General features: G+C 44.6%; 1 protein-coding gene across 1 annotated transcript; it reads left to right on the forward strand.

Moving 5' to 3' along the window:
• Positions 1-5,946: 5,946 nt before the first annotated feature.
• On the forward strand, positions 5,947-13,990 carry LOC135237952 (troponin C, skeletal muscle). The gene is made up of 6 exons (XM_064305544.1): positions 5,947-6,086; positions 10,431-10,485; positions 11,552-11,695; positions 11,871-11,985; positions 12,710-12,846; positions 13,576-13,990. Exons 1-6 carry the CDS (start codon positions 6,084-6,086, stop codon positions 13,605-13,607), a joined length of 486 nt encoding a protein of 161 aa, XP_064161614.1. The 5' UTR covers positions 5,947-6,083; the 3' UTR covers positions 13,608-13,990.
• The last annotated feature ends 1,476 nt before the right edge of the window (positions 13,991-15,466 follow it).

A 15,466-nucleotide genomic window follows, 5' to 3' on the forward strand; every position in this document is an offset into this window, starting at 1 on the left:
TTCTGTTTTCTCCAGGAGTCACATTGAGTGCATTTGAGAGTATTTTCTTTCCTTCTCTCCCTCTCTCTTCCTCTTTCCTTCCCCCTCTCACCCCTTCTTTCTTTCTGTCTTCTCCCTCTCTCCCTCTTTCTTTGCCTCTCTCACCCTTCTCTCTCTCTCTTTCCTCTCCCTTTCTGTGGTCTGATTTTGGTCATGCACAGTTTGCTGTATCTGAATAACTCTTTGCATGTGGTCTTGATGGACAGTTATCAACTCTATCCACCATAGGCACACCCCTATATCAGAGCTGGAGAAACATTAGACTCTCCAGTTTATTAACAACATGACCAGCCAGGTGGCAGCCATGGTGCAGCTGGCACCGGATTGTGGGTGGGTTTTGAGGGCCAATGAGGGGGTGTGCATTTGGTATTGGTGTGTGGGTGGGCTCAATTGTCAGACTCACCATTGCCATTGGTTTGGGGGCTGGGCCTGAGGGCCAGGGGGTGGTCCCACCATCTTTCTCCTTATTTAGTTGGGTAGGCCTGTCCATGGCCTCCAGGGCCCAGATGCCTTTCTTAGGAATGCCTAAGAATAGAATGAGGAAAGGAGGTGGAGGAGTAAGGAAGAGAGTAGAAGGGGGAATGAAGGACCAGTTGGAGCTATCAATCAAACAGAATTAGAGCAGGGGTTGGGGGTGGTAGAGCGTTGTCATAGTAATACACAGACTCATCATACATGAAAGAGCAAACAATCTCTCTCATACGTATGTATGTACACACATACACACAAACGCAAACATACACTTAAGCATGCACGCTCACGCATGAGCATTAAAATGAATGTGAACTACATATCCATCAGATACTCAGCTCCTTATTCTTAACAGTAAACTTATGTCTTCCTGCCCCTGAAGCTGAAACATTCCAATTTGATGCATCTTCTAAAAACTGAGGAGAATGATAAAACCTAAGGAGAATGACCGAGTACAATGTGCTGTGGACGTTCTGTACCGAAATTTACCGCAAACTCCTGTTCCCAGCTAGAACCTCTGGTCGTTAAGGAGCAGAGGGGAAATAAGGAAAGCAGGAGCTGAGCATCTGACAGGTTTATAGAATCTTCTCCGTACTCGAGACACGGTCTATTGTGGGCTGCAGTCAGATTATACTGGTCCATCTTGAGGATCCTCCTATTGCTGTAGTAGCAATAACAATTTGAGTGTCCTCAAGAAGGACAAGTAAAATCAGTCTGCAGGTTCTGATTTGAGTGGAGAGGGCCTTGAGCATTCAGCGCAATACTCCTGTCAAAATACGAATATCTGTCTGCACCCCGCCACCCCAAACCATTACTGTGGCGATAGCTGATACTTATAAATAGTGCAATTAGCCACCATGAAGCTGTAAATCAAGAGCCTACAGACAAAGAGCACCCTGGAGAGCGGCACACTGATGCCCGTTTAGTCTGAGATTGGAGACCCACCACAGGGTGAAAGTGGACAGCTTTATCCCTTTACCACCTGGGAGTTCACTACCCGTGAAGTACAAACAGAGTGTGCTAAAGGCCTAGGTTCTTTAAGTACATATTTAATTCATTTTAATATCCTCTGCAACTCTTTCCACAGTGTTCGGAACTGTATATATCATGGTGCTATTTTCTAATCTTAAATATTCTCCTCTGTTGTTTCTATTTTTGCTATTTTAGAACCCCAGTTCTACTTTCTATACTAGCCATTGGGCCAAAGTAGGGTTTGTACCATTAACATTTTCTTCAGTCTTAATTTTTAGAGTTGTGCCGAGACAGGTGAGCTCGTTTTATAGTCCTTCTCACTGGGCCAACTCGCAGTCTGTCCAGCCTGAGTCAGCGCAATCAGAGCAGCCAAATATGTTTGTCAGCCTGCTGGTGGAAAGAGAGCCCGCGCACACAAGCTCTAAACGGCAATAATTCTTCAGCCCCAAACTACCACCAATGAGCCCTCACCCCCAAAATCTACCACCAATGAGCCCTCACCCCCAAAATCTTCCACCAATGAGCCCTCATCCCCAAAATCTACCACCAATGAGCCCTCACCCCCAAAATCTACCACCAATGAGCCCTCACACCCAAAATCTACCACCAACGAGCCCTCATCCCCAAACTACCAGCAACGAGCCCTCAACGCCAAACTCTACCACCAATAAGCCCTCACCCCCAAAATCTACCACCAATGAGCCCTCACACCCAAAATCTGCCACCAATGAGCCCTCACCCCCAAAATCTACCACCAATGAGCCCTCACCCCCAAAATCTACCACCAATGAGCCCTCACCCCCAAAATCTACCACCAATGAGCCCTCACCCCCAAAATCTACCACCAGAGTCCTCACGCCAAACTCTACCCCAATGAGCCCTCACCCCCAAATCTACTACAATAAGCCTCACCCAAGCTACACCATGAACCCTCAGCTCCAAACTCTACCACCAATGAATCCTCACCCCCAAATTACCAGCAATGAGCCCTCACCCCCAGGCTCTACCACCAATGAGCCTTCACCCCAAACTCTACTACCAATAAGCCCTCACCCCAAAGCTACCACCAATGAACCCTCAGCTCCAAACTCTACCACCAATGAATCCTCACCCCCAAACTACCAGCAATGAGCCCTCACCCCCAAAATCTACCACCAATGAGCCCTCACCCCCAAAATCTTCCACCAATGAGCCCTCATCCCCAAAATCTACCACCAATGAGCCCTCACCCCAAAATCTACCACCAATGAGCCCTCAACCCCAAAATCTACCACCAACGAGCCCTCATCCCCAAAATCTACCACAATGAGCCCTCAACCCAAATCTACCACCAATAGCCCTCACCCCAAAATCTACCACCAATGAGCCCTCACCCAAATCTCCACCAATGAGCCCTCACCCAAATCTACCACCAATGAGCCCTCACCCCCAAAATCTACCACCAATGAGCCCTCACCCCCAAACTCTACCCCAATCGAGTCCTCAACGCCCAAACTCTACCACCAATGAGCCTTCACCCCAAACTCTACTACCAATAAGCCCTCACCCCCAAGCTACCACCAATGAACCCTCAGCTCCAAACTCTACCACCAATGAATCCTCACCCCCAGGCTCTACCACCAATAAGCCCTCAGCCCCAAACTACCAGCAACGAGCCCTCACTCCTAAACACTGCCCCCATATTCAATTACGATCTGATCTTTACGATCTTAATCTTTACTCACTTCCCAATGTAACTCTACTCTAAATTTAGTGAAAACATCATCTGCCACTCTCTCAATTTTACTTAAAAATATTATAAATTCAATTCTAACTTCACTTAGAATTGAGTTTATTTCTAATTCTTCCTAGCTACACATTAACTTTTGATTTGTTGCCATTAAATTTTAATAGGTTCAAACCCCCAACCCTCATGGGGCAGAACTGAGATGTGTGCATATATGCGTGAGAGAATGCAGCTGCATCTTCATGTATCATAAAATCTGAAACATGAGGAATACTTTCCTTTCTGATAAGATTAGCCTAATGCTACATGCAAAATTGTTTTTTGTATCTTTGATTTCTCACAAGCATTGTGGCATATATACAAAGAATGTTCAGTTCACAAGCACACATTGCCAAAAGTTGTTGAACTAAGATGTTGAAGTTCTGGCATAGCCTGATAATTATAAGAAATTTTTTCTCCCTTCTCTGGACTGGAGGACTGTTTGTTTGGGGAAAGGGATCGGGAGGTAAGATGAGACAGGTTTATGTGTCTTTATTCTGATGAATGAGGGTCCAGCATTCCAGGAGTGTGTTCAGATCCTGTGGCTGTATCGTGTAATGTCTTGGGGTAAATATATTCAAAGCCAATGAAACTCAAGTGAGCTGGACAACTGAGAGAAATCCAATCGGGAGAGTGAAGGTGGGGGTTGGATGGGTTTGGGAGCGAAGGGGGGTAAGCTTGCAGCGTTTAATGGTCCCAGTCAAATGCAATGCAAAATAATCACAGTCAGTGAAGTCATTTCTTTCCTCTGAGGCTTTTATTATTCAACGAAAGAATACATTTCTCATTTCGAACTGAGCCTCTACCAAAGAATCAGTTTGAGGGCAGCAGAACCAAGGTGTAGGACACTGTGTGTGAGACAAATGCTTGTAAAATTGTGTTTCTGAAGAAAATGTACCTCTGTCCATTTAGAGGCAGGTCCTTACAGGAAAAGAACAGACAGTGGCTAAAAGCTGAAGCCCTGGTCCGCTTTCCCAGTGCTGTGAGCATGTGGGAAATATACATTGTAATAATGAAGTGCACGTTTCTGCATACTGAAAAGGGGAGAGCCTTAATCTGCAATTTTTCTGAAGCTCCCTCCATAATTCTCAGACAGTTTTTCTACTGAAATGCAAGACACAGCAATCGTGACTACAGGAAACTGCAGCAGACTTTCCAACAGGTAAAACCCCATTGGATGCATGTTCCTTTTAACTTCAAAAGTCTAACCTAGCTCAGGTGTGAAATATAAAAGGTGCACATAACTTATTTCACTTTTTTGAAGTTTAAAAGATTTTGGACATAAACTTCCCTACAGCCCCTGTTATATAGCATACACTGTTATCTTAACCTGCTAAAACAGGTACAAATCACCATATGCATCTCTACCTCCTGTAGCTGTTCACTGTAGCCCTCTAACGTCCCCTCCCCATCACCTTTATTCTGTGCTTTTAACTTTTATCTTTTCTCTCTCTGTCACTGATTTCCAAACAGCTTCATCCTCACGACCAGGTGTGATCCAGTCCCCAGACTCCAAACCCACAACCAAATTCATTAACCCTTTGAAGAGTAGATTTTGGAATGGTGTGTTCTAGAATTCCATTGCTTTCACTTACCAGAATTGATTGTTACATCAGAATTAGAATGTTCCGTCTAGAACACTCCAATCAAATATTTGTGATCTTACAGGGGTAAAATGATTTAAATGCAATGCATAATCTGGCTTTATGAAAAGCCCTTTCAAATGCATATATTTTAAATGGAAGTGTATTCTCCTGCATCTTATCTAGCCTGGGTTTACCTGTCTTACCTGCGCATTAGATCCCCTCCAAGTAAAGGTATTGTTCTTTGTTCATGTTGAGTGCTGGTTGTTGTTTATACCACGGGGATTGTGATGCCACCTTAGTTTTATTTCAGGTCCACTTAATTGTTCTTCTTACAAAAAAGGTGAGACAGATTTTTTGCACAGATTTTATCTATGGTTGCCACTGGAGGACTGACTGTTTGTTTTTTCTTTTCCCCCCTCACACTTGACTCGTTCACACCGGTGAGAGTTTTTGTGATTTTGGGACTTGTGTGGGACCAACCCAAATTCAAAGTAGTAACTGGCGAACCAAATTCTAAGTCAAATTGACCAAATCAGGGTTAGCATGCTGTAGAGATGCTCGATCAGATTGACCGGGTCATTGTTAACAAGTTGCAGAGATACCAGGTCAGATGGACCAGATCAGGGCTAACAAGCTGTAGAAAGGTGAACTTGTTTAGTTATCTTGCCTTACCACATTTCTCTCTCCCTATCTTTATCTCTCTCTCTCTCTCTCTCACTGTCTGTGTCTCTCTCTCTGTCTCTGTTTCTCTGTCTCTCTCTCACTCTCACTCTCTCTCTCCCCTCACTCTCTCTCTGATGTCTGAGTGGGTGGGTAAAATTGTTCTTCCACACGTCCACCCTCCTTCTCTCAAAAGCAGTGCTCTGAGGCTCCTTGTCTGGATCCTCTCCAAAATAACCTACCCACGTCTGGGCAGTGCTTTTTTTTATTAAATGTAATTGAGACAGGGAGTGGCATCCTTTAGCTAAATATGGGAAAATGAGGGGGTCTACCAAGCATGCAGGGGCCTGTGGGGGGGGCACCAGGCAGCTCTGTGATTGGGCAGGAAGCGCCTGTGCCCAAGGGGTCTTGCCCAATCCTGAGTATTTTCTGGGGAAGTGCGCTGGGGTTTGAGGGTACTTATTAACGGAACAGACGGGGGACCCAGGCTGGCTTAGTTGAACTTACTTCAGCAGGACATCTGCAGGCTACGCTTTGGAGTCGCTGCTATCGGTCTCTCTGTGGTTTGACTCCCTCTGATCACCAGCATCATGGTAAGAGTCTGTACTGATGGAGGTGCAGGGGCACCCTGTCCTGTTAGCTCCGATTCACTCAACATGTTGTGGAGATCGCCTGATGCAGGGAAAATGCGTGTCTGCAGCAGGTGGGCAGGCCGAGTTCTTATGACTCCTTCCATGTACATACACCTTTGGAGTGTACGCACACACGACTGTACCCAATGCTCAGCATCCCAGCAGCTCCTCCTCATGTTGCTGATGTTGGCTGATCAGAAACATTCCGTCGCTTGCCTTTAGTCAAGCCTGCTGGGGTTGAGACTTAAGGTGGATTTATTTGCTGGTGAAAATTGGAGGGAACATTCCTGATGGTGATTTTCGTGGGTGGGAGGACGGCTCTGTGTTTGAGATGCATGTCTAACTGTGAGAGCTGTGCTGGGTAAATTTGAAGGGTGCTGTGTATGCTCTGTTTTGTGAAAGGATGCTGGGTCCCATAGAGAGTGTGGGGGTAGTCATTTAATCCGCCTTTTCATCAGAGATTTAGTGGAAAATGTCATTATGTCAAAGTGCGGATAACACAGAGGGAAATAAAAGTAACAGTATTAATGGTTGGCTGAATTTGAATACGATGTTTACCAAAAAAAGTGGTTTCAATGTGTATTTTTTTAGTAACATTTTCCATGTTTCCTGTTTTTGTGGAGGAAGACGTAACACAAGGAACACCTGGAAAGAACTTAATAATCCACACCTCCAGGAGAAATGGATTTGTTTGTGATGCAGCTGTTATTCATATTCTAGTTCTGAAATTCGTGGATGAAGAGACTGAGTGAATTCAGTGAATCTTGGCATACCTGTGGTCAAAAGGGGGCTGGCTGTTTCCTGGGAACAGTGATATGGATTATATTTAGTGCCCTTCTCAGGTCTTTGATTTAGAGTGCGTGAAGTGATGTCATCATGCGGAGTGGAGGCACTTTTTGATGTTTCTGAAACGTTTGTGTGATGTTAGTACAGAGCTGCACCATGGTGATGTGTGATTGTGTGTATTTGTGTGTGTGTGTGTGTGTGTGTGAGGGTGCAAAAAAGAGATTTAAAGCGATTTATTTACATAGACAAAAATAATGAGAGAATGTAGGAGGGAGTGAGATTGAAACCGTGTGCTATGGTCTTTGGGGGGATAGGGGCAGGGATTATGGAACTTGAGCGCTGTGACAGTGTGGGGGGGGGGAGTGTTAAGGTGTTGCGGACATATTTGTGGGGCTGATGAAGGGTGCTTTGGAGGAGGTGGGGAGGCCAGGCGATCATCCTGCGGCATCAGCTATGTTTGGCTATCATCGACTCACCCAGTGGCAAACAGGTGGGTGGATCCTAGCCAATAAGAGATGGCTTATTTTACTGCAGCAGTTTGGCCTATCATGCATGGCCTCCCCTCACAGAAATAAACCCTGGGGAAACTTAACAGGCATTTCCCACACGTCAGCCAGCCCGCTCAGGGTCGTTAAGTTTAGCACCAGCTGCTTCTCTCCTCCATAACTGAAGATGATTTTCACTCCGCGGTGATGCGTTCATCATCAGCACAAACTCGCACTCGCTTATGGTGAAGTGTTGCTTGCACGTTGGAAATGCCTGCACATAGGAACCCATTCAGCGCACAAGCAGGCTGAATGATCCAATAATAGATCCCGATAGAGCTTGGCAGTAATGTTCTCAGAGAGATGGAATTCTGCGTGCGTGAGAGCGGCAGTCACAGTGGCACATCTGAGCTGATCTTTTGGCTGTGTGTGCATGTTTGTGTGTGCGTATCTGTGTCTGTGAGTGAGTGTGAGTGTGTGTGTGTGTGCAAGTGTGAGTGTGGGCGTGTGTGTGTGTGTGTGTGTGAGTGGGCATTTACATACGTGTGCGTGTGCAGTGTACTGCAGCCAGACTGCGCCAGGCCAGCTATGTGAAGATTGTGCATGTGTAGCTGAGATGAGGTGATGACAGCAGCTCTGCTATGAGCATCTCAGACGGGCTCTTCATAATTTGCTGAAGCTGCATAAATCCATCTGTGTGTGTTGCTTCGTAAATATACCATATTGAGTGGTACGTTTGATCGCTATTCATTTCACTGTGGTCTGAGGGTAAGTTTGGCCGAGATTTCACAGCCATGCTGTATCCATAGGTTTAAACCCTGTTGGTCCCAAAGAGAATCAATGTTTATTAAAATCATTTTCCCTTCATTTTTCATATAAATTTAACCTTCACATTTTAATGTAACTTTAATATGTGAAGGTAGTATTGGGAGTGACGGATGGGCTATCAGATCCAACACCAAATCTCATTGTAAAATTTTAACTTTAACCTTCAAAGGTACTTAATTTTGAATGATTTTATTGCAAACACACTGCCCTTATAAGAACATGCTGAATGATACATGTCTTCATTTAATTGGGTGGCTACAATGCTGGAAAGGTGGTCACTTTCACTTTTGGGATATGTTTTTATATTTCAATTTCAAATCAATGTGTAGTGGTAGCTATGTCCAATGTCGACCCTAATTTGGAATGTTAGTGATTTGCAACCGTAGCCAAGCCCATCTCCAATGCAGGAGACTGTAGATATCCTCCTAAACGCGTGGTGTCGCCAACCTGCTTGTTGGCGACACCACGCGTTGTTGGCCTGCAGCCAAGCTCCCATGGAATGGAATTGGATGAAGGCCTGTTATATGCAGCTTTGGCATGCAGTCCACGGTTGCCCAATCGACCAGCAGGGGTCACTAGAGAGCCATGAAACACAGGCCCCCTAATTGACTCGATCCTCCCATACCATACAATCCGCCCATACCCTGGGCAAAGCAATCGCCAATTGCATGGTGCCCTATAGAGTTACTGGCCCCTTTCTGGATTTGAGGCTGTGGGGCTCACCACAGCATGGTGACCTAACCAATTGAGCCACCCATGAGCAACTGATGAGAGTTGTTTCTGAAAGGGCAGGGCATAGGATCCCACAGTGATGAGTTTGAAATTTGGCACTGGTGGTAAAGTGAAGACCACTACAGTATTCTGTATGCAAGCGCTTTAGAAAACGTGGGTGATGCATTGCATATAAATTGCATCACCATAGCCTAGTACGAGCAGGAAAAAGCCTGAGCAATCCTCTTACTGCTGTCAAGTGGCAAACAAGATTTATTGCTGTAAAAACCTGATTTTAATTTTCATCTTAGTTAGCCTGTCTGTATGAAGTTTTATTAATGACACCTTGTCATCAATAAAACAAAAATAGATATATATTATGAAATGAGAATCTTTCAATTTGTGTGTGCCTAGGGTAACAACATGTCAGTCTGGGATATTTTAATGTGAACCCTAAAAAAAGCACGGACCTTTTAGCTTGTCAGACTACTCTCTAGACTAACAGTGACTTCCGAATGGTGATAAGGCCATACTTCAAGCTTACTAAGGGATCACTTGGATAAGCAACAGTGTCATCAGCATACAGATGAAGTTTATAACTGTTTATTAGGTAAGGTACACTAATGTCACTTATATAAATAGGAAAGATGACAGGTGCCAAGACTGAGCCCTGGGGGACTCATTTAGATTTCCAAAAAGTCAGATTGGTTTCCACCATCCACACTTATAAACTGGGTTCTGTCCGTGAGGTAATTATAGAACATATAATATGCATCTTGGCCCAACCCAATAACACAATCAAGCACATCTCCAGGTGAAGTCCAAATTAAAAGAAAACATTCTCTCTTAATCCAAAATCTCTGCTTTTGTGGTCAGAAGTCAGGCTGTGGTTGAATAAGAAGGCCCCTGAGAACTTTTTTTTTTTTGACTAGTTAGGTTTGTGGTGCTGTCTGTACTGTCTATAAATTTTAGTGTGTTAACACTTCTAAATTTCCCAGAAAGTAATTTGATTTTGCTGTTCAGCCTGTTTGTTGTTGGCAAAACAAATTTTGAACTATGAAATATTATGACTGTTTAATAGTTAACAGGTAGATCTGCATGGGTTTCCATCAGCAGAATGAAAAACTAACTGTGAGTGGGTCAGTGTGAGCAAGCTCAGGATTTACTGTGGAGCAGGGGATCAGGTCAGTGTCCCAGGGTTGCCTGTTAATCTGAAATAATTTCACAGAAAGACCAATTAAAATCAGCCCGATAAATAAGCAAAACTCTGTTGGCTTGTATAATTTAGCAAGAAAGGTTAGTCCACTGTCATTGTACATTGTACATGTAGGCAATGGTCTGAATCAAAATAAATGAAAAGTAAAGCATTAATGTGGCCTTACCACGCTTACTTTAGGCTCATTCTTTTAAAGGAGGTGCCTAAACTCATCCTTGTCTCTCTCCCTTTCTCACCCACCTTTCCCTCCCTCTCCCTCTCCCTCTCTCTTTCCTGCAGCCTACTGACGCGCAGACTGACGCACGCTCCTTCCTGAGTGAGGAGATGATTGCGGGTGAGTTTCTCTTCTGATTTACAGTAAAACTTATTACCACTGCACACAGAACTTATTATAATGTTTTGTGGGGATGGACTCTGGAATTGAAATAAAACACATACAATTATAGCAGAAACTAGACTGGGAACAATGCACATTTAGTTGATGTGATATCCACAGCGACTGAAAATTAGGTTGTCTTTCTTACATGCATATAACATGGTTAGAAGAACAGTGCTGGAAGTACTTGACTCACAGAGAAATCAGTTGACTCACAGAGCAATGTGAGTCATTTGTGGAATAAGTACAAACACAAGTTATAAATATCACATAGCGTCAAGTTGGTAGTTACATTTAGTTATATTACTTTACATTTTATTTGGCAGATGCTTTTATCCAAAGCAATGTACAATGAGTGCATACCTAAATTTTCGGAACAACGGTTAGACAAAGATACAAGTACAGTATTTAGTGCCAAGAGTGTGGTGATGCATTGCAGCATTTAGTGGAGTGGGTTCTGCAACCAGGACAGCAGAGTTGCTGTCCATCTTCTGCCGCAGACGAAAAATGCACCTATGGATCCTGCACCTTGGCTCACCTAATGCTGAGTTCTGAACATTTAGCTTGAGTTCACTAGCTGTTCCTATGCTCAGTCTAAAATGTTATCCCCTAACCCACATGATTCCTAATATTACATTTTCTGTTTCCCTCTTTCAGCTACTGTGGCATCTACCTTTATATTGTAATTGTGTATTGACTTGGCTACGGATCGGTTGATGGTTTGGCATCACTACTGTTCATGGCCTAAACCTATATGTACGTGTTACATGAATGTGTACAAGTTCCTCCGGATAAAAGCATCTGCCAAATACCTCAATATAAATATAATGTGAATGTAGAAAAGGGAGCTGTGGTAAGAGCAGAGACACTGTATGTAGGTATATTTTGAGTTGATGTCATCAGATCAGATGACTGATCAGTATGGGTATCTGCTGACATCCAGTTTGCAAGGAAATTTGAGGATTTTTGCAAAGGATTTTTGCAAAGGAAATTTCTGAATATGCTGTCCACCATGTTCTCCCAGAGTTCAAAGCTGCCTTCGACATGTTTGACACCGACGGTGGCGGTGACATCAGCACCAAGGAGTTGGGCACTGTGATGAGGATGCTGGGCCAGAACCCCACAAGAGAGGAGTTGGATGCCATCATTGAGGAGGTGGACGAGGATGGTAAGGTCACGGGGCTGTGGTCACAGCTCATTGCGTGAAATATTACAGTATATAACCCCAGACAGCTGTGGGATGCGTGCATCTGTCCTGTTCAGTATCAATGTGTGGGCTGTCTGCCTGTCTGTCTGCCTGTCCTCTATCCCATCCTTACAATCCCCCACATGCCCCCCATAAGGCAGCGGCACCATCGACTTTGAGGAGTTCTTGGTCATGATGGTGCAACAGCTCAAAGAGGACCAGGCCGGAAAGAGCGAAGAAGAGTTGGCAGAATTCTTCAGAGTGTTTGACAAGTACGTCAACCTCAGTGTACCGCTCTCTCATCTTTCTCAGCTCCTGTCCTTCTGTAGGCACGCCCCCCTCCACACACACACGTACACACACGTACACACACACACACACACGTACACACATACACACAAACGTACACACACACATGTATACACACATGCGCGCGCACACACACATACACACATACACACACGTACACACACACGCATACACACACATACACACACACGCATACAAACACCCACACATGTATACACACACACACACACACACACCAATGGTGTAGGCATGGGTGGACCAGAACCAATATCTTCTTTAAAATAAAGAACAAATAACAACATTGAAGTATGACCTTTATTGCTAAGGCAATGAAATTGAACAATTTAATTGTTTTATTTAATTCTTTAAGTTATACTTTATAATTACAATTTACATAGTTTCACTTTTGGAATTTTGACCGAATTTAATGTTAGCTAATTACTAATGCTAGCTAATTACTGAGTCACTTACACCCATACCCACAAGCAAGCAAACACTCACACACGCATGCACATATACACCCACATCCCCACAAGCATGAACACTTCTCAAAAGAGGAAATACTGCTATTGTTTTGACAGTGAGACATGTGTGATAGCGACATAAATAAACCGTGTTTAAAAGACAGGCAGAGAGATAGAGTGTCCCCATTTGCCGTTGCGTGGAACTGTTGGTGCCTGTGCACAGGAATGGCGATGGCTTCATCGACCGCGAGGAGTTCGGGGAGATCCTGCGCTCTTCAGGAGAGCCCGTGTCGGAGGAGGAGATCGACGAGCTGATGGCAGATGGTGACAAAAACAACGACGGCAAGATCGACTTTGATGGTAAGAGACAATTTCCACACATGCGCACACACACCCACACACATTCTGATTGGGTGTGGTTGGGAGGCCATATGAACTGCCCCCTAGAGGAAAGGTCTTGGTACTGCCCTTCAGGTGAATGTCTTTACAATGGCCCCAAGGAAAATGGTCTCTAGAGCAATACATTTGTCCTGTGCCTAGGAGAATGGCTTTACACTGCCTGCAAGACCTATACTTTTTGTCTTGAAAGAGAGATTTCGGTGGCTACACTATCATTGTGGCTGAGATATCAGGATATTTTGTAAGAGAGGAATATGCTTTAAGTAATTTTTAGGTAAGGTATGAGGATATTTTATATGAGAGGATTTAGAAGGAGGTCAAACCAGGTGAAGAAGTTCAGTTAAACTGCATCAGTATTGTCACAGGAACAGCAGAGGGCAGCATGCAAGTGTGTCACAGCCTTGTGTTAATGCTGCAGGTGTATATCCACGTGTGTGTGTGTGCGTGTGTGTGTGTGTGTATATGTATGTATGTGTGTGAGTGTATGTGTGCATGTTTGTGTTTATGTTTTTATATGTGTGTGCACTATGTGTCTGTGTGTGGGGAAAATGCATAAGTGCGTGCGTGCGTTCGTGTGTGTGTGTGTGTTTCTGTATTTGTGTGTCCTATGTGACTGTGTTGGAGGGTCAGGGGGTGCATGAAAGCATTTCATTTAGTCTCACATATTCCTTGTACTCTTCCCTCTTTCAGAATGGCTGAAAATGATGGAGAACATTCAGTAGAACAGAGAACATTCCTCTCCGATGCCCTCTGCTGGTGAAGACAGGAACAGCAAACAGCACTTGTAGACCGCAGTATTGGGACAGAAGAGCAGAGGCACTGGGAAAGCCCAGGGGACAGAATGGCCTCCTGCTGCTACTGCTTTTGGGAAGGAGTATAAATATCTCCCCCAGCCTTCTGCAAGGAACCCCCACCCCCAGCTGTCTTCCTCTACACCTGTTGCTGCTCAAGAAACTTGCTAATTTCACCCTCTTTGCCCCTCCACACAGACAGACAGACACACACACACACACATACACACACAAACACACAAACTCGCAACCTCTCCAATAAGCCGTGTACAGAATGCCTTCCAAAATAAACCAGTTTCTAGCTTTGCCTCAGACCATTCTGTCTGGTATGGTTTTTTTGGCTAGGGTGGTTACCGGTGTGTAGTTCCGTAGTTGTTTTGTGTGTTGTTCTTGTGATATTTTTTTTTGTACTCATGTGTTGTGTTGTCTTTTTCTGAATAACCCCACAGCGCTCCCTCCTTTTCTTCTCCACTTGAAAAACTGTGCACTGTTTATGCAGAGAAGGGGGGAAGGAAAAAACAAGTGAATATAGTTTTTTTTTTTAAAACAAGTGACTCCTAACAGAAAGGCAGATTTGATCATCTCCCACCAGAATACAATAGACTGACTCTTTAGCCGAACTCCTCCTTCCCTTGCATTTTTTCTTCTCCTCCTCTCTCCTTCGTTTTTTCATCCCCTCTCACACCAGCTCGGAAAGGCTGTTCACTTTTCCCCATGTTCCCATATACCATTCTCATGGAATTTCACTTAAATGTTGGTTATTCCGTTTGGCCAATCAAACAATCTTGTTTGACTCTTAAGCGCATTTCTCCAGGTTGGGTGGATGGGCTGGGGTGGGGAGGGAATCGTGGTTACCTGGGGTGTCCTCCCAGTTCCCAGCATATTATTGGGGTTGGGGGCGGGTGGGTCCATGCCTGGACTTCGAGTAGGAAAGTAGCAAGTTATGGTGTTTGAAGGCTAAGTAGGAAGGTTTCAGAGGTGCAGCTGTCCTATGCCAGCTTCAGGGATTCTCCAAAAAGCTCCCCATGACCCTCCAGGGTATACTGCCCCTAATACACCCCCTCCAGCCCTTGACCCCCTCTCCCCCAGTACAGGAAGACCACAGCCATACAAGGAGAAGCCAAAACTGCTGTTCTTGTCTGTACCACCGTCATGGGTCCACTCCCCACTTAGCTCAAAGACTCACGCTATTCCTGGCACTCCACTTCTGAGGCACAAGCACTTTCTGGAAGTTTAGGGTTACACTCCCCCCGTGGTAAAACCCTACAACCATCCTGCATTACAGAAGTATCACAGCCCTGAATTACAGTAGTATCACAGACCTGAATTACGGTACTATCACAGTCCTGAATTACAGTAGTATCACAGACCTGAATTACGGTACTATCACAGTCCTGAATTACAGTAGTATCACAGCCCTGAATTACAGTAGTATCACAGACCTGAATTACAGCAGTATCCTAGCCCTGAATTACAGTAGTATCCCAGCCCTTCATTACAGCAGTATCAAAGCCCTACAGCAACACAGTATCCCGGCCCGAAATTTTTAGCAATACCCACAGCCCTGCACAAGACTCCGCAAATCTGAATGTGCCTGTGTATGAGACCTTTCTCTCTTGTGGTCAGATATGCACCTCACCTGCTCCTACCCCCACTATGACAGTCACCCTCACAAAAATCCCTTGAAACATTCTACTTCTCATCAATCTCCTCAAATTAGCAAACATGTGTATCAAAAACCAGGCAGTGCTGGACAGGTAACAATCCAAGTATTCTCAACACCAGGTCAG

Source organism: Anguilla rostrata, chromosome 13, assembly GCF_018555375.3.
Source record: "Anguilla rostrata isolate EN2019 chromosome 13, ASM1855537v3, whole genome shotgun sequence".
Classification (NCBI taxonomy): domain Eukaryota; kingdom Metazoa; phylum Chordata; class Actinopteri; order Anguilliformes; family Anguillidae; genus Anguilla; species Anguilla rostrata.

Bases quoted from the DNA above. Each gene is read 5' to 3' on its own strand.
- LOC135237952 (XM_064305544.1), top strand. The intron at 11,986-12,709 runs GTACGTCAACCT...GCCTGTGCACAG, and splicing joins TTCTTCAGAGTGTTTGACAA to GAATGGCGATGGCTTCATCG. The intron at 12,847-13,575 runs GTAAGAGACAAT...TCCCTCTTTCAG, and splicing joins CGGCAAGATCGACTTTGATG to AATGGCTGAAAATGATGGAG.